This window comes from Scyliorhinus canicula, chromosome 18 (genome assembly GCF_902713615.1).
Source record: "Scyliorhinus canicula chromosome 18, sScyCan1.1, whole genome shotgun sequence".
Lineage (NCBI taxonomy): Eukaryota > Metazoa > Chordata > Chondrichthyes > Carcharhiniformes > Scyliorhinidae > Scyliorhinus > Scyliorhinus canicula.
Window position 1 is genome coordinate 60,817,792 of NC_052163.1, and position 19,392 is coordinate 60,837,183.

Here is a 19,392-nt window from a genome sequence, read left to right on the forward strand (position 1 = left end):
GGTGCATACGTTCCGGGTCGGGGCCCAGGACTCCGTTTTCCATGACATAGCCGAAGATGGCTAGCCTGGTCATGCGGAAAACGCATTTCTCCGTGTTATATGTGAGATTGAGTTTCTGGGCAGTCTGGAGGAATCGATGGAGGTTAGCGTCGTGGTCCTCCTGATCATGGCCGCAGATGGTGACGTTGTCCAAGTACAGAAACGTGGCCCGCAGCCCGTACTGGTCCACCATTCGGTCCATTGCTCGTTGGAACACCGAGACCCCATTCGTGACGCCAAAGGGAACCCGGAGGAAGTGGAAAGGACGGCCATCGGCCTCGAACGCCGTGTAGTGGCGGTCCTCCGGGCGGATTGGGAGCTGGTGGTATGCAGACTTCAGATCCACCGTGGAGAAGACTTTATAATGGGCAATCTGATTCACCATGTCTGCAATCCTGGGGGGGGGGGGGGGTACGCATCGAGGAGCGTGAACCGATTAATGGTTTGGCTATCGTCCACTACCATTTGGAATTTTTCCCTGGTCTTGACGACCACCACCTGAGCTCTCCAGGGGCTGTTACTGGCCTCTATGATCCCCTCATATAGAAGCCTATGGACCTCGGTTCTGATAAACACCCTGTCCTGCAGGCTGTATAGCCTGCTGCGAGTGGCTACGGGTTTGCAGTCCGGCGTGAGATTGGCAAAGAGTGGAGGGGGGTCGATTTTTAGTGTAGCGAGGCTGCAGATAGTGGCCCGTCGAAGCAAAGTGTGAGGCTTTTGAGGTTGCATTGGAAGTCGAGTCCCAGTAAGAGTGGGACGCAGAGTTCCGGGAGTACGTATAGCTGTAAGTTAGCGTAGCTAGTGCCCTGGATCGTTAGGGTCGTGACGGTGCGCCCTTGGAGATGAACGGAGTGTGAGCCCGAAGCGAGGGAGATAGTTTGTCGTGCAGGGAAAATAGGGAGCGAACAGCGTCTTACCAGATCTGGGTGTACGAAGCTCTCGGTGCTCCCGGAGTCAAAGAGGCTCGGTGTCCTGTACCCGTTGATTTTAACGGTCATCATTGAGTTGCGGAGGTGTTTCGGACGCGACTGGTCCAACGTGACCGCGCTGAGTTGCGGGTAGTCGCCGGCTCGATCAGCTGTGCTGGAGTGGCCCCGTGATGACTGCCCTCTGAGTTCGTAGTCTTCGAGGTGAGTTTCAGAGTTTGAAGAGGATGGATCCCAAGATGGCCGCCCCGTGGATTGCACGTGGCGTGCGGCGAGGAAGATGGCGCCCAAGATGGCGGCCCCCATGAGTCACACGTGGCCGGCCATGTGGAGAGGGGTTGCCAAGATGGCGGTCTCCATGAGTCGCACGTGTCGTGTGGGGGCGGAGTCGGAGTACAGGCCGCAGCATTTCGGGGCCTGCGGGCCTGGGAGTTTTAGAAACGAGTGCTCTGGGCTGCGGGAGAGTTTGGAGAGGGGGATTTCTTCACCAGGCAGACCCGGGCATAGTGTCCTTTGCGACCACAGCTGCTGCAGGTCGCGTTGCGGGCCGGGCAGTGCTGCCGTAGGTGCTGGGGCTGTCCGCAAAAATGGCACACTGGGGCTGCGTAGTAGGTGGGTGGCCGCACGGCGCAGGCCTGGGGCAGTCGCTGGTCGGGGGCCCAGGATGGGGTCGCTTGGTTCGTGGGGAACGGGGTGAGGCTGCGGAACGAGACCTCCATGGTCATAGCTAACTCTACAGTGTCCTCCAAGTTCTGGGCCCCTTTTTCAAGCAACCGCTGGCGCACATAGTTTGACCTGAGCCCTGCCACGTACATATCTCTGACAGCGAGCTCCATATGCTGCTCGGCTGATACAGCTTGGTAATTACAGTCCCGAGCTAAAGCTTTTAAATCCCGCAGGAATTCATCCAACGACTCCGCGGGGCGCTGGCGGCAGGTCATAAAGCTGTGGCGCGCGTAGACCTCATTGATCGGCCTCACGTACATTCGATCTAGCATGGCTAGGGCCTCCGTATACGAGGTAATACTGTTAAGTTGAGTAGAGATACGGTGGCTCACCCTTGCGTGCAGTAGACTGAGTTTCTGCTCCTCTGAAGTTTCTGATGTGCTTGATTCAGCCAGGTAGGCCTTGAAACATCTGAGCCAGTGTTGAAAGATTTATTTCGCCTCTGCAGCCTGCGGGTCGAGTTCTAATCGATCAGGTTTGAGGGCTGATTCCATGGTCGTTTTCTTCAAGTTTCCTAAGACTATTAAATTGATGTGACCATCAATTCACAAGACACGTGGGTTGGAAGTGAACTGTGGTTTTAATAGTCTTACAACTGAGCCTGCCTGCGACGAGATGAACTGGCAGCAGGCTCACAACTGCAGATCTTTATACTTCCAGTTAGTGGGAGGAGCCATGGGCGGAACCATGGGCGGAGCCAAGGGTGGAGCCCAGTACAAACTCCTCATCTCCCCTATGGGCAGAGCCGCGCAACTGCTCATATACCGAGCTTACAGAGACACAACACATACAATATAACACAGTGTGAATTACTAGGATTGTGATTCACCACACACTGCACAGAATTTTTATTAATACCAGGGGAATACCACAGGACGAGACATTACTTCAATTAAACAATCTTTTTCAGTAACACCCATTTCATTCTCCGCCTCCCGCCATGCGCAGGATGTGTCTGGAGGCTGTGCAAGGGGATGGGTCCAGTCGGGGGTGGTGGTGGGATTTGGCTATGGAGGCAACGTTACACAACCCCCCCATCACTACCCATTAAAAGTCTCCAGTTGATTAAGGTCAAACAAGTGTTGAGATCACCAACTTCTATAATGCTAAGTGCGCTTTGAGAGATCATCTATGCATGAACATTCTGACATGCATGGATTAACTTCCAGCCCGTGCTCGTCAGCTTGGAAATTTGTTTTAGGGTTGTGTGTTTGTTTTAATCAATTCCTTGACTGGGGGGGGGGGCAGCACCAAGTCAAGGATCATGTCAAAACCTGGAACAGAATCGTGACAGAAAGCGTGGCACAAATTTCCCCCACTCCCGGGGCATTTCTTTACACAAAATATTGTCCAACACTACAAACTTTCAGCAGACATATTGACTCTATCGGGTAATGCCAAACAATTCTTCAGCACACCATGCCCTAATGTGAAGTGTCTAATCTTTTCACACTTGTTTTAATTAGGTTATTATTATGTAAATTAAAAAGATAAGCCTCTTATCAATTAATCCTCTTCAAGATAGTTTGTTTACTGCCAGTAATTTTTGCTTCTGAAATATTTCAGGAAGGTTTTCTTTTGAGGGTCTGTGCAGGAGGGTTTGGATTTTTTTGCACCATCCCGTTAACATGATGTTGAAGGCCCAGTTGCACATCGAGTTACATCGAGCACAAAATACAGACACAGGCCATTTGGTTCAACTGGTCCACACTGGAGTTCGACAGAGCCTGAGTCTTTGCCTTTGACCTAAACGTGACAGGGTACCTTCCTGTACCTTCCTTCCTGCTGCACCTTCTTCCCCTTAAATACACCTCTGCTCTTCACCTCAACGGGTTCCACAATCTCAGAATTCTATGAGTAAAGAAGTTTCTCCCAAGTTCCTTACTGGATTTATTAGTGACCATGGCCAGAATTTTCCAGCTGAAACCCGCGGTGGGCCGGCGAGCCAGTGAAATCTCCGCTCACATCAACGGGACCGGAAGATACCGCCGGCATGATAGGCTGCAAAATTTCGGCCTAGGTTACATCTACGGATTAATTTTGGACAGCATTGTTACCTGGCCAGGTATGTTTTTCTCCTTCTGTGATTTTTGAGTGACACCAAATAACCTGTCATACTGTGGACCCGGGATCTTTGTATAACGAGTCAGCATCAAACTCCACACTTTCTCAGTGCACAAGGACCCTGGGCCCACAGTATAATACATGGCAGATTATTGGACTGAAGGGAACATACCTGGCCATCCAGTTTTATTACTGCCCGTCAACCTGAATGTTGGTGTTTAACAAGAGTGGAAGAAAACCAAGCACCTGCATTCATTTCTGGGCAGATAGACTTGAAAAGCAGGGAAGTTCCAGTAACTTGCGTAGGACCGCAGTTGGACCACATGTGCAGTACTGCGAACAGTTTGAATCTCCATATTTGAAAAAGAATGCATGGCCACTGGGGAAAGTGCACAAGGGATTCACGAGAATTACTGGTGCTAGTGGATGGTGAGCCAGGCGTCTTAACTTCTTAAATCTTTTGTAAAAATCAAATGTTGTTTGCAGTTGGCATCTAACTGAAATCTAGAATTAAAATTCTAAACTTTGCAGCCTTAAGCAGGGTTTTAACGAGGCTTGCACTGGAAGAACAGTTGGGCACTAACTAATGGCAGCTCAAACTGGTTTCTGTGTATCTATCTCAGCTAACGTTTGTCTGAGCAACATACAAAGCCAGCCAACTTGGTGAGACTTAGTACTTGAGTATGACTCAGAATAGCTAGGAGTTGGGGAAAGAGGTGCTCTTTTGCTTTTCGTTTTCAAATTTTCTCAGCCTTTGGGAAATGGTTTCATTTATGCTACAGAAGAAGCAAGTTAGTTGGTGAATATCTGCTAGTGACTACATTTTATTCTGTTCTGAAGTTTCATAATAATATAAGAACTGGTGGTAAGGTTACTGAAATATATAAAAACAAAATTTAAATATATAGTTCAATACAACAATTAAATAGTTTATTGGAACACATTAAGGATGGCAGGGCATTAAGGATGTCACACCTGCTGTATGAGGGTGCTCACGGATGCTAGTTTGATCCCGTGATGTTCGAACAGCTTTGGCTCCGAGTTTATGAGCTGGGGGCTGAACTACAGACTTATCAATACATCAGAGAGCGGAAAGTTACCTGGGTTCTTTGTTCTCGGAAGCAGTCACACCGCTTTGGACAGGTGTTCTAATTCGGCCTGTGGTCAGGGACAGGAGGATGTGACTGCAAGGTAAGGGGACTCAGAGGGCAGGAGTACAGGAGCCTCAATCTTTACATTTGTCCAACAGGTTTGAGGTTTTTTCAGCTTGCTTGGATGAGAGTGGATGAGAGTGGGGTCTGCAAGATGGATGAGATAACTGACCTTGGCACCGTGGTACAGAAAGCCATTCAAGTAGTGGTGGGGGGATTAAAGAAATGTAGTGTCTGTCAAAGATAGTATAGTCAGAGGTATTGACAACATTCTCTGCAATAAAGAACATGAGCCAGGCGGATGTGGTTCCAGGATTCGGGACACCTGCTCGGGGCTGGAGAGGAACTTGTAGCCGGAGATGGAAGACACAGTCGTCGTGACACATGTAGGTGCCAATCACAGAGACAGGACAAAGAAGGAGGTTATCCATAGTCAGTATGAGGACCTAGGCACCTAATTAAGAAGCCTGACCTTGGAGGTCATAATCTCTATATTATTACGTGTGCCCTGTGAAACTGGCATAAGGCAAATCAGATTAGAGAAATGAATGCATGACTCAAAGATTGGTGTGGGAGAAGTGGATTCTGGATTGTGGGGCACTGACACCTGTACTGGGGAAGCTGGATGCTTACCATTGGGACGGTCTACACCTGGGACCTGAAGACGTGAGGGTGTCAAACTAAATAGTGGGGGCAAAAGATCAAATTTGAGAAAATGTGGTCAATCAAAGAGTAGAGACAAGGCAAAAGAGATAGATATTATTATGGGAAATGGAAACCAGATTGTAACGGGAATGGATAAAGAGTACAAATCTAACAGTAAAACAAAAGATGAGACTAGAGGTGTTAGAAAATGAATAAAAGGATAAAACTAAAAGCTCTGTATATAAATGCACATAACATTCAAATCAAAACAGCTGATCTGAGAGCGCACATAGAAATAAATAAATACATTTTGATAGCCATTATGGAGACATGGCTGCAGGAGGACATGAAATGAAAATGAAATGAAAATCGCTTGTCACGAGTAGGCTTCAATGAAGTTACTGTGAAAAGCCCCAGTGCCACATTCCGGCACCTGTCCGGGCAGGCTGGTACGGGAATCGAACCGTGCTGCTGGCCTGCCTGGTCTGCTTTAAAAGCCAGCGATTTAGGCTTGCGAGCTAAACCAGCCCCTGGATTGGGACTTGAATATTAAAAGGTACCAGGATATTTGGGAAGGACAGTGAAGAAGGGGGGGGGGGGGGGGGGGGGGGGTTCCAGTGGTGCGACCTCTTAAAACTGAATAGCTAGGATGCCACTAGAGTAGTTTTATATAGTAAACACAAGTTGTTATCATGTGGCCCTGATATCCTCTGGAAGTAAAAGGATGTCACTTCTGATATCCTGTCTTTCTGAAACAATCCATGGAGTAAAGGGGACGTTAGTGCTGCCATCCTGTTTCTCACAAACAATGAGTGCACAGAATCTTGAGATTGTAAACACAGCTGACAGGATGAGGCTCAATCACGGGCTGCTCGCAATTCTATTGGATGAAGTTTAAACATTGCTCGCAATTCCATTGGATAAGTTTAAACGTGACAGCTTCTGGGACAAAAACACAGTACTTATACAACTTTCAAAAATCAATAGCCCATCCCAGTTGGACGCGATCCAATCCCAGAAGCTGTCAGGTTTAAACTTATCCAGTAGAATTGCGAGCAATGTTTAAACTTCACCCAATAGAATTGTGAGCCCCAAAAGTGGCTTTCCCCCCCATATTGCTCAGAACATAGTTATTAAAACCCGAAGGGAGTAGCCGCCTGGCTGTGATTGAGCCCGCCCTGCCAGCAGCATTTTCTTTCACAGATTTGAGCGCCAATTTTAAAGGTCACCTGGTACACAAAAGTTAGAATGGAAGAATGGAATGCCCCCGGAATTCACCTCCCCCCCCTCCCCCATCCTGCCGCTGGCATTGCAGTGTCAGGGGGCTGTGGCAGAGAGTACTGTGTCTGGGCACTGCCTGTCAATAACACCCTCAGCAATGCAGGTCTGCCTGCCAGGTGCACACCACGGGAGACCAATGTAATTCATGCTGGCGTGCTCACATGAGAATGATCAGGCCTTCCCGATGTTGAACGGCTGGATTCCTGTTGCATCACTGGTACGGACGGTGGGGGAACAATCGCGGTGAGACTCCCTGCCGACATAAAATGCGATTTGGGCTTCTCTCAAGATTCTTCTGCTCCTGTCACCAAAGCCGCCTTGAGGAGAGTGGGAGCAGAAAATCCCGGCCTATGTTTTTTAACTTAAATAAGGGCAATTATGAGGGCATGAAAGCTGGGCTGGCTAAATGAGTGTTAAGGGATTGATTAATAGAAATACAGTAGCAAACATTTAAGGGGATAGTTCAGAATACACAAAATAGATACGTTCCAATGAGTAAGACTGGACTAACCATCTGTGATTAACTAGAAAGGTCAAAGGTAGTGACAAACTGAAAGAAAAAGCATATAATTGTGCAAAGACAGGTGACAGGTCAGAAGATTGGATAGAATATAAGGAACATGCAAGGAGGACTAAAATATTAATAAGGAGGAAAAATTAGAGTATGAGAGAAAGCGAGCTTAGAAATATAAAAACAGATAGTAAAAGTTTTTATAAATGTTTAAAATTGAGAGTTCACAAAGTGAGTGTTGGTCCAATAGAAAGTGAGTCTGGATAATTGATCATGTGAAAGAAGGAGATGACAGATGTACTGAACAGTCTTCATTATAGAGGATACAAGTAACATTCCAGAAGCAGCTACAAAACAAGATATGGAAGTAGGGAGGAATTCAGTCACTGGACAAGTGGTACTGAATAAATACTTGAAGCTGTGGGGTGACAAGAGCCCGGGTCCTGATGGATTTCATCTAAAATAAGTGTTCAGTGAGATAGTTGACGCATTGCTTTTAATTGTTGAAAACTTCGATTCAGATAAGGTCCCATTAGATTAGAAGATGGGCACTACCAGGTCGGGTGAGGCGAGGCCGTTAAATTGCACCCGATGTTTCTTCATGTGGGAGAATGTAGAACAAGGGGTCACTATTTAAATATAAGGGGTCAACCTTTTAAAAACGGAGATGAGATTAAATTATTTCTCTGAGGGTCGTGAGTCGCTGGAACTCTTCCTGAAAAGGCAGTACCTTTATCTTTATTAGTGTCAAAAACTGCGATGATGTTACTGTGAAAATCTCCTAGTTACCACACTTCGGTGCCTGTTCGGGTACACAGAGGGAGAATTCAGAATGTCCAATTTATCTAACATGCACGTCCTTCGGGTCTTGCGGGAGGAATCCGGAGAGCCCAGATGAAACCCACGCAGACATGGGGAGAACGTGCAGACTCCGCACAGTCGGGAATCGAACCTTCGACCCTTCGCTGTGAAGCAACAGTGCTAATCATTGTGCTGCCGTGGAGGCAGAGATTATTATCAGATCAACCATGATCTTATTAAATGGTGGAGCATGCTCGAGGGGCTGAATGGTCTATTTCTGCTCCTTGCTTGCATGTTCGTATTCTCCATAGCAACAAGCACCAAAATGTACTGTCCAAAGATTGCTCTTTTGTGATTGTCACAGTTGAATCTGTGACAGGTGGGGCAAGTTGTCATAAATTAAACTGCTTATTTTAACTGCTTGTTGCCATTGATACTGCCAAAAAAACATCAGGACTGCTTTCAACGCAGAGAACCTTTAGTTGGGCTCAGGCGTAGATGTTCTGATTTTTTTAATGATATTTGTTCACGGGATGTGGGAGTTGCTGGCTAGGCCAACATTTATCGCCCATCCCAAAGTGCCCTTGAGAAGGTGGTGGTGAGCTGCCTTCTTGTGCCGCTGCAGTCCATATGTTGTAGGAACACACACAGTGCTGTTACCACGCATTTGCTTTATAATAAATTATTTTAACTAGTCAAAAACTCAATGGGTGGGAGTCTCTCACCGCACGGCTAGGCCGGAGAATCACTGGGACAGGCGTGAATCACGCCACGCTGTCCCGACGCCGGTCCGCCGATTCTCCGGAGAGCGGGGAATCGGCGCCAAGGCACCCCCCGGCAATTCTCCGCCCGGGATGGGCTGAGCGGCAACGCAAAAAAACCTGAGTCCCGTCGGCGCCGTTCACACCTGCCCTTACCTGACGGGACCTCGGTGTGGATCCATCCGGGGGCGGCCTGGTGGGGGTGGTGTCCTGACCCCGGGGGGGGGGGGGGGGGGGGGGGGGGGGGGCCTCCGCTGTGGCCTGGCCCATGATCGGTGCCCACCAGTTGGCGGGCCGGTGTCTCGGGCTGGGCACCTTTTTTGTTCCACGCGGACCCTTGTAGCCCGACGCCATGTTGTGTCGGGGCCAGCGCGGAGAAGGGAGCCACTGTGCATGCGCGCATTGGTGCCATCCACTGCGCATGCGTGCATTGGTGCTGGTCCTACTGCGCATGTGCAGACCTGCGGTGCCCATCGGATGCCAGGGATCGGCGGCTGGAGCGGCGTGGGTCACTCCAGTGCCGTGCTGGCCCCCTGTAGCGGTCAAAATCACTGCTCCTGAGCCATGTTGACTTCACGACGGCGTTTACGACGGCGTCAACACTTAGCCTCAGGATCAGGGAATCCCGCGCATAGTTCTTTTGTTCATCATTCCTACCGGCCACAGCACAAGAACATGACATGACCCATGCTGTTACGGGGAGAATGTGAAAACGGCAAATGGATAGTGACCCGGGGCCAGGATCGAACCTGGATTTGCGGTGCCGTGAGGGAGCAGTGCTGATCACTGCGCCACCGCCCTGCCCTCTTCCATGAGTTTAACAACCACATTGCATCACCGAGTAAGACCCCACGAGGCCATTTGATTGCATCCATTATTAAAGAAGTCTTAACAACACACTTAGAAAATCACAGTATGATCAGACACAGTCAATATGGTTTTACGAAAGGGAAATCGTGTTTGAAAAATGTATTAAAATTTTGATATTGTGGTTGCTGGAGACAATAGCTTGAAGACATCCAGTGACAGCAAAGGTGATTTATTATCAGTAAGCAAAGGCAACTATATACTGCCACAGAGTGATGATATTAGGTCTTGACTCTCCAGCTCCGGGGTCCACACTGCAAGGACCCCTACCCCCAGGCCCCCGCGCTTTCTCTCTTTTGGTTGGGGTTCCCGCACGATTGGTCTCAAGCAGATCACGTCGACCACCCTTAATTATGGAACCAGTAGATGTAGTATACTTAGATTTCTCAAAGGTATAATATGTCAATATACAAGATAAGGGCACATGGAGCTACAATGATGAATAGAGGAAGCAGAAAGTAGGAATAAACAAGATATTTTCACGTTGACAAACTTATCTTTTAGAAAATATTTTATTGAAGCATTTGTAATTTTCACAATTTAACATATTAACATTTCTAAAACAGGTTGACGTACAAAATACCAACGAAAATAACAACAAACCATAAATCATGTACCCCAATTCACCCGCCCTATCCCCAATTACCCGTTTACTAAATTTCCTATTTACCATGCCTCCTATTTTCCTCCCTCCCTCCCCCCCCCCCCCCCCCCCCCCCACTTTTTCCCTCTCCCCTCTTACAGCTGCCATTCCGTTTTTGTTAAAGAAATCGATGAACGGCTGCCAACTCCAGGCGAATCCCTGTATTGATCTTAGAGCAAACTTGATTTTCTCCAGACTGAGAAACGCGACCATATCGCTGACCCACACTCCTGATTTTGGGGGCTCTGAGTCCCTCCATCTCAGCAAGATCCGTCTCCGGGCCACCAGGGAGGAGAAGGCCAGAATATTGGCCTCCCTCCCCCTTTTTCCCCCCCGGACCTTCCGACTGCCCAAATATTGCTAATTCTGGGCTCGGAGTTACCCTCCCTTCCAGGACGTCCGACATAACATCTGCAAATCCCTGCCCGAATTCCCTCAGTTTCGGACATGCCCAAAACATACGAACATGGTTGGCTGGGCTACCCCCACACCGCTCACATCTGTCCTCCACCTCCTCGAAGAACCTACTCACCCAAGCTACCGTCATGTGGGCCCTGTGGACTACCTTTAACTGAATCAAGCTACGTCTAGCACAGGACGAGGATGCATTTACCCTTTTCAAGGCTTTTTTCCCACAGTTCAGTTTCCAGCTCCTCTCCTAGCTCCTCTTCCCACTTCCTCTTCACCTCTCTGATAGGGGCCCCTTCCCACTCTAACAATTCCCTATATATGTACGAGACCTTCCCACCTCCAACCCCTGTTTTTGACAGCACTTTATCCTGTAGTCCCCTCAGGGGGAGGCGAGGAAAGCTTGGGACCTGTCTCCCTGCAAAGTCCCGCATTTGAAGATACCGAAACCCGTTCTCAACCTGCAAATCCTCCTCTAATGTTTACAAGGACGGATAGCCCTCCTGGATGAATAGATCCCCAAATCTCTCAATCCCTACCTGCTGCCATACCTTAAAGCCTCCATCCAGATCCCCCGGGACAAACCGGTGATTGTCACAGATCGGTGACCACACTGACGCCCCGTCCAGTCTCATATGCTGCCTCCATTGCCCCCACACCCTCAGGGCTGCCACCAGCACAGGGGCGCCGTCAGTAAAGCCTCCAGACTCGTACCTTTGCAGGATGCTGCCTCCATCAGCTCCCAGACCGAACCCTCCCCCACTACCCACTTCCTGACCATCGATATGTTGGCAGCCCAGTAATAGTTGATAAAGCTCAGGAGAGCCAATCCCCCTTCCCTGCGGGCCCATTACAGGAGTGTCCTCTTTACTCTCTGGGTTTTACCCACCCACATAAACCTCGATATCTCCACATTCATACTTCTGAAAAAAAACCATTGGGACAAAAATCGGGAGACACTGAAATAAGAAAAGCAGTCCCGGAAGAACAGTCATCTTCACCGTCTGAACCCTCCCCACCAGCATCAGTGGGAGCACGTCCCATCTACAAAACTTCCTTCGCATTTGATCCACTGCTTTACCCAAATTTAACTTGTGAAGCTGCCCCCAATCCTTGGCCACTTGAATCCCCAGATACCTAAAACTCTTCCCAACCACTTTAAAAGGTAGCTCCTTCAGAATCCTTTCCTGCTCCAGTGCCTGAATCACGAACATCTTGCTTTTTCCCATATTTAACTTATAGCCTGAAATTCGCCCACATTCTCCTAATACCTCCATGATTTTGGTCAGCCCCCCCACCGGGTTCGTGATATAAAGCAGCAAATTGTCCGCATAGGGAGAGACCCTGTGTTCCCCCCCTCCCCATACCCCTCCAGGTATTAACTGCTCTCAGAGCCATTGCTGAGGATTCTATAGCCATGGCAGACAGTAATGGAGAGAGCGGGCATCCCTGCCTTGTCCGCCGACAAAGACAAAATTATTCTGACCGAACTCGTTTAGTTCTTACATTTGCCACCGGGGCCTGGCACAGTGGCCGGACCCACTCCACAAATCCCTGCCCAAACCCAAACCTGCCTAAAATATCCCATAGGTACTTCCACTCCACTCAGTTGAAAGCCTTCTCCGCGTCCATGGCAACTACCACCTCAGCCTCACGACTCTCCGCTGGCATAATTACATTAAGAAGCCGTCTAATGTTGGATGTCAGGTGCCTGCCCTTTACAAATCCAGTCTGATCCTCTCCGATTATCTCCGGAACACAATCCTCTATTCGAGTGGCCAGGATCTTTGCCAATAATTTGGCATCTACATTCAAGGGGGAGATTAGCCTGTACGATCCACAGCTCTCCAGATCCTTGTCACGCTTCAGGATGAGAGGAATTGACGCCTGTGGTAACATTGAGGGGAGTACTCCCAGCTCCTTGGACCCGTTGAAAGCCTTCACCAGGAGTGGCCCCAGTAACCCGGAGAACTTCTTATAAAATTCCACTGGGAATCCATCAGGTCCCAGGTCTTGACCCGATTGCATCGCTCCCCCAGTCCCTCTATCACCTCCCCAAGCCCAATTTCATGTTGACCAACTGTAACTAGTGGAGTACCACAAGGATCAGTGCAGGGACCTCCACTATTTATGACATGCATCAAAGTTTTCTGAAGTTAGAAATCTATGTGGGATTGTAAACTGTGAGGAGGATGCAATGAGATTACAAAGAGATATTGAAAGGTTAAATGAGTGGGTAGCAAAGTGGTAGAATGGGGAAATGTGACATTATTCACTTTGGTAGAAAGAACAGAAAAGCAGATTTTATTTTTAAAAAAAGGCTCTTGAATGTTGATCTTCAGAGAAATCTCAGTGTATTCATACAAGGAACACAGCATGCTAGCATACAGGTACATCAAGAAATTGGAAGGCAAATGGTATGTTTTTTATACCAAGGGCACTGGAGTTGAAGGATGAAGAAGCCTTGCTGTGATTATATCGGCCTTTGGTGAACTTGCACCTGGAACAGTGTGTGCAGTTCTGATCTCCATATTTTAGTACTTACATTAGATGCAGAATAGTGGAGGTTCACTAGATTGGTTTTGGGGAATGGGCTGAATACCGAGACACTGAGTAAACTGGGCCTTCTCTTTTTAGAATTTAGAATAATGAGAGATGATCTCATTCAAATATATAAGAACCGAAGAGGCTTGACAGGGTGGACACCAGGAGGTTGTATCTCTTGACTGGAGAATTTAGAACACAGTCTCAGGATAAGGGATCGATCATTTAGGGAGTTTCTTAACTGGCACAGTGATTAGCACTGCTGTCTCACAGCGCTAGGGACCCAGGTTCGATTCTGGCCTTGGGTGACTGGGTGGAGTTTCCAAGTTCTCCCCGTGTCTGTGTGGGTTTCCTCCGGATGCTATGGTTTCCCCCCACAGTTCAAATATGTGCAGGTTAGGTAGATTGACAATGCTAAAATTGCCCCAGGTATGCAGGTTAGATAGATTGGCCATAATCAATGCACAGGGCTATGAGCATGGGGCGGGGGATTGGGCCTGCGTAGAATGCGCTTTCCAAAGGTCGGTGCACACGATGGGCCAAATGTCCTCTTTCTGTACTGTAAGGATTCTGTAGATTCTTCTATGGAATTACTCAAGAGGGTTGTGAATCTTTGGAATTCTTTACCTTAATGGGGTTGTGCATGCCTCATCTCTGAATATATTCAAGGTTGAGATAGACAGATCTTCCGTGTCTCAAGGGATCTGATAAGCAGGTGGGAAAGTGGAGTTGAGGCAAAAGATGTGCCATGACCATACTGAATGGTGGAATATGTTATGGACTATGCTTGCTCCTAATTGAATTAATTTATGCCGTCTACTCAGGACTGCTGTCTCCAGGTACCCTTTTTTGAAGTGCCAAAAATCAGTGAATTAACTGGTGCACTATCTTCTAAATGGAAGTGTCAGCTTGAAATGAAAATGAAAATTGCTTATTGTCACGAGTAGGCTTCAAATGAAGTTACTGTGAAAAGCCCCTAGTCACCACATTCCGGCGCCTGTTCGGGGAGGCTGTTGCGGGAATCGAACCGTGCTGCTGGCCTGCTTGGTCTGCTTTCAAAGCCAGCGATTTAGCCCTGTGCTAAACAGCTTCATAATGTTTGTGTCCATCAGCATACTAAAATTAACAGCAATCAAGTATAATTACATTCTTGAAATATAATTTGGAAATCAAACTACAACAATAAGGGAAAAACTGTGTGTGGATCAGTGGTAGGACTATTGCCTTTTAGTCAGCAGGCCATCAGTTCAAGCCTTCTGACCCTTCATAGACATGAGCACAAAAGTCTAAGCCAGGGGTGGGCAAACTTTTCCGTGCAAGGGCCACATTCAGAAATTCACAATTCACAAAGGGCCGCATAGTATATTAAGTAAAATAATTACTTCACCCGGTTATGATTCTGGGCGCCTCATATAGAACATAGTACAGCACAGAACAGGCCCTTCGGCCCTCGACGTTGTGCCGAGCAATGATCACCCTACTCAAGTCAACGTATCCACCCTATACCAGTAAGTAACCCAACAGCCCCCCCCCCCCATTAACCTTAAAAAAAAATTTTTTTTTAAAAATTTAAAAAAAAATTTTTTTTTTTTTTTTTTTTAATGACTTGGTGGGCCGCAGAAATACCTTTGGCGGGCCGCATGCGGCCCGCGGGCCGTAGTTTGCCCACCCCTGGTCTAAGCTGACACTCCAGTGCATTACAGAGGAATTGCTGCAGTGCTGGGTGGCCTGTCTTTCAGATGAGACATTAAACTGACCTCTAAGGTGCTCACTAAAAAAAAAACATTTAACTGGTCATTTATCTCATTGTTGCTTGTGGGAGCTGCAAATCAGTTGCAGTCTTTCCTCCATAAAATGTACTTCATTGGGTGTAAATTACCCTGGAATGTTCAAGGTGCTATATAAATGCGAATCGTTTTGCTTTTTAAAATGAAACCAGTCTCGATGAATTGGCTGGAAAAAGAGTAATGGAGCCTCCCAGCCTGACTGACAGTAAATGTGGAGGCCTAATGGAGGGAGGAAAATTCAACGTACCTGAAATATTGCTATCCATGCATACGCGATGTTATCGAAGTTGATGGCTCCTTTGAATGGGTTGTGATCTGCAGGCTGGCACTGGGTATAGTATTGATTCCAGTTTATACAGCTGGTATTGTCTGTGCTGTTACTCAGTAACAGGTAGTAACTTGTATCATCGAGGGTACATTCCATGTTATTTACTCGTCTTTGGGGCACACTGCGGCAGTAGCGCATCCCATTATCCTTCAGGAGGGAGCATATGAAGGGGTTCTCGTCATCATTTTCTGTGTGATAATATCGATCCAACTCTTGAGAGACAGGTCTTTGAAAAACAAAAGAGAAAAGCAACAGAATTAGAGAGAAACAGGCTTGACACTAGGGTGGGAAAGTAGCCTCAAGGGGGTTCCAGTGTGTGGCATTAAGCCAGATAGATGGACAGTTGGACTTTTCTGGGGTTCCTATCAACTCGCTTATGACTTGCGATTGGGGTTTGCAATACGGGCATGTGAGCAAACATGCATTTTCCATCAATTTTCCTCAAGTTAGGAAAAAACTGCACCGGGAGAAAGCAGTCCAGTTGAAATTACAAAGGGAATGTTTTCCCAATAAAAAAACCGGGCCTGTTTTATCGATTTCTCACCAGTGCAATTCATTTCATTTTATTTTAAATTGCATGAAATTATTGCAATGCTTCACCACAGAGACATGATAGGTCTTCTCCCCCACCCCCTCAGTTGGGTTTCGGACTCAATGTCCCATTCGAGTTTCAAAGGCCTGGGTGAAATGATCCGACAGAAACATTTTGCAGGAACCTTGTTCTGTATTTGTGATAAGGCAACATTCCTGATAACTGCGTGATGCAGTGGTCTGTCATTGTACAAGGACTCTTTCACACAGGACTTCAATCACAAACAGGTTAAAGGCCTAGAAATAACAATGAAATCTGGAGCCCACGGATCTTGTGGAACTTGTTACTACAAGGAGTAGCTGAGATGAATGTCTTTAAGAGGACATTAATTAGGTACATGAGGGAGAAGGAAACAGAAGGTTGGTTGATCGGATTAGATGAAATAGGGTGGGAAGAGGCTTGTGCAGAGCATAAACACCAAAAATGTCTGGTTGAGCAGACTACTATGCTGTAGAGTCTAGGTAGCTCTATGGCCAGTATTTTACACTTCCACCACCAGCGAATTCTTAGGCGGGGGAGTATGAAATTGTATGGATGGGATTCCTTCTGGATTCTTGCCCACCGCAATCTGATCAGAGGTTTTTATGCTGGGTGATAGGGGATAGAGCCTGCCCTTGCCACAATTAAGGCCCTCAAGTGACCACTTAAAGACATTTCCCACCCAGCCTTAATTTTTAGGTTAGTGGGTGGATGTGTTTAGGGAGGGAAAGCGTAAATATAGTTGGAGGTTGACCACCCCACCTCCCTCCCACCGCAACGTTTCCATCCCTACCCATCCCAGTGCTGCTACTACTTACCTTAGTTCCCGGGATCTCATGTCAAGCAGCTACTTGCAGTGCCTCTTCCAGCCACTGTAACGCTGTGCCTGGAGGGGCTAGAGAGTTGACAGCCTATCTGATTGGCCAGCAGCTCTCCAAGGCGGGAACTTCCTCTTGAGTGAGGGGCAGTGGTCCCACCTTTTGCCAATCGATGATTAATGCTCTTTAGAGCATGATATGGCATTGTGGCTGCTGGAGATGCTGGGAATGTATTCCCGCCGACCCTTCACATTACCTCATCATCCTGAAAATTCAGGCCTATGTTTTGTCACTCTGCACAGAAAATCACTACCTGTCTAACTTGTGAAATTACCTCCCTGTCCTCCCTGTTTAACTCCGGTCCAGTCCACACATCTTTTGTCAAATGGTGGGTCACTGACAGCTCTGAAGGGTCTTTGGCTTTCATATTGAAAGCTCATAAACATAGCTTTAGGTGGTGGTGAGTTCAACTTGAGGCTTGGCTTTGAATTATTCCCATTGCACCAAGCAATGTCCTGTTTTAGTGCTCACAACAATTTTAAAAATTGGAAATGGCCGGAAGAGGCACTGCAAGGGAGCTGGTTAGCACTCGATCCAGAGGACCGGAGGACAAGAATTAGATAGCTCGAGTAACTGAAAAGCCATGGCATGACAATGGCAAAGTGCTCCTAGAGACACCATTTGGCTTTGCATCTGCACTGCACTACCCTACTTGGTTGCAAACTGGTGTTATTGTATCCCGGTTTACAGTACACTTTCCTCTTCATCTTGGAAAGATAACCTCCCTAACCTCCCTTGCATACATAGTTGCCAGGTAACCACCCACTGCCAAGGCGATACCCCTCAAGCCTCTCTGCTCTGAAGACAATGCCTGTGAATAGTTTGGCATGTCTTTGCTCATGAATTTATCTTCCTTCCTGTGTCACACAGCCTCACTTCACCACAAAGATTCAACTGGAAAGCAGGAACTCATTATATGTATTTGTGGGTGTGAAACGTTGGCCTATTCATTGGTGAATTCATTGCCCAGTTTGGAACACAATTTCACAGACAAGGAAGGGTCCAGTGCTCCCTGGTATGCCCTTAATTACTTGATCTGATCTGGGCTGATGATCTGGGCACTAAAACTGCCTTCCAACTGGGTCGGAAGTGAGAAATCAGTCAGTGCATGCACTCCGGGATATCTACAACATGATTGTTCCTGCAAAATGAACATATGGGCATCATGTAAGGGCAGAATCAAGCTCAACTGTGATTCTTCTCCGTAGATAACAGATGTCAACATTTTACTGCAAACTCATCCATAAAGAATATCCTTGGATGATGTGCTGGGAGGTTATCAGCAAATGTTTACATTTTCAGGAGAGAGGAAGACTCGGAAAAAAGTTAACAATTGTCAGTGTCAGTAGAAAGAAAGAACTTGCACCTATATAGAACCTTACGCATCCTCAAGATGTTCCAAATGTTATTGTAACCAATTAAGTGATTTTGAAGTGTAGTCATTGCTCTAATGTAGGGAGACATGACATTTAATTTGAGCACTACAAGGTCCAGCAGACAGCAGTGAGATAACTGACCAGATAATCTTTTTTGGTGATATTGAGGAATACATATTGGCCAGGACACTGGGGGTGACTCCCCTGCTCCTCTCGGCATTGTGGGATCTTTACATTCACCTGAGAGAGCTTTGTGTCTCATCTCTAAAACAGCATCTCCGATAGTGCAGCACTTCCTCAATTCTGCTATGAATGCAAGCCTAGATTGTAAACTTAGTCTCTAGGGTGATGTCTGAACCTTCAACCTTCTGCCTTAGAGGTGTGAGTGCTGTCGATTGAGAAATAGCTGATCAAACACTGAACCTGTGTACCTTCAAATCTTTTTCCTGCAAGAATAACCCTCTGCTCAACAGGGTGTGGTGACTGAAGGAAATGTTTAAATGCATTGCATTATATATTTATATCAGTTGCAGCAATGTTATTAAAATAACTTAGGTTAGAGTCTCCAGCCTGGTAAAGCTGTGATTAAGGGGTTAACAACTAATCAGGCTGTGTAACTTATGAGAGGGGCTGGGTCTGTTTTTAGTTTCATTTTCAGCCCTGCCCTGTGTCTGTTTTAGTTTTATTTTAGAGTTCTGTTCTGGATACTGAGGGAAAGAGGTTGCACTTATCCGAATGATTTCTGAAAGCTTCTCTTCAAGAACTTTGTGAATAAATATGTAAGCCACTGAGTATTAGCTTTATTAATAAGTGCCATTTGACCTGTGTAGGAATTTTGCTGAATTGAAAGTTTAGAAGTAGATGGGAAAGTAAGCTCAAAGACCTTTCTTTATTTTTTAAGAACTGTTAATTGAAAAGGTGTTTTTCCTTCGAGTTTAATGGGGTTAATCCTGTTGTACTAATAAAGTTTTGTTTTAACACAAAAATCCCAATTTGTCAGTTGAATCATCCCTGGGGGTGAAGTATCCTTTCCTCACAGTTTACAAATTGAAACATTGTTGGGGTTTCTCCCGGTTTCCTGATAT

General features: G+C 46.9%; 1 protein-coding gene across 4 annotated transcripts in view; it reads right to left on the minus strand.

Moving 5' to 3' along the window:
* cacna1g (calcium channel, voltage-dependent, T type, alpha 1G subunit) overlaps window positions 1–19,392 on the minus strand; it is an 827,599-nt gene that overhangs the window by 337,024 nt on the left and 471,183 nt on the right. For all 4 annotated transcript variants that reach the window (XM_038776398.1, XM_038776397.1, XM_038776396.1 and 1 more), the window contains exon 6: window positions 15,402–15,708. In XM_038776398.1, coding sequence (XP_038632326.1) covers window positions 15,402–15,708 — 307 coding nt within the window. The remainder of the gene's footprint in view (window positions 1–15,401; window positions 15,709–19,392) is intronic.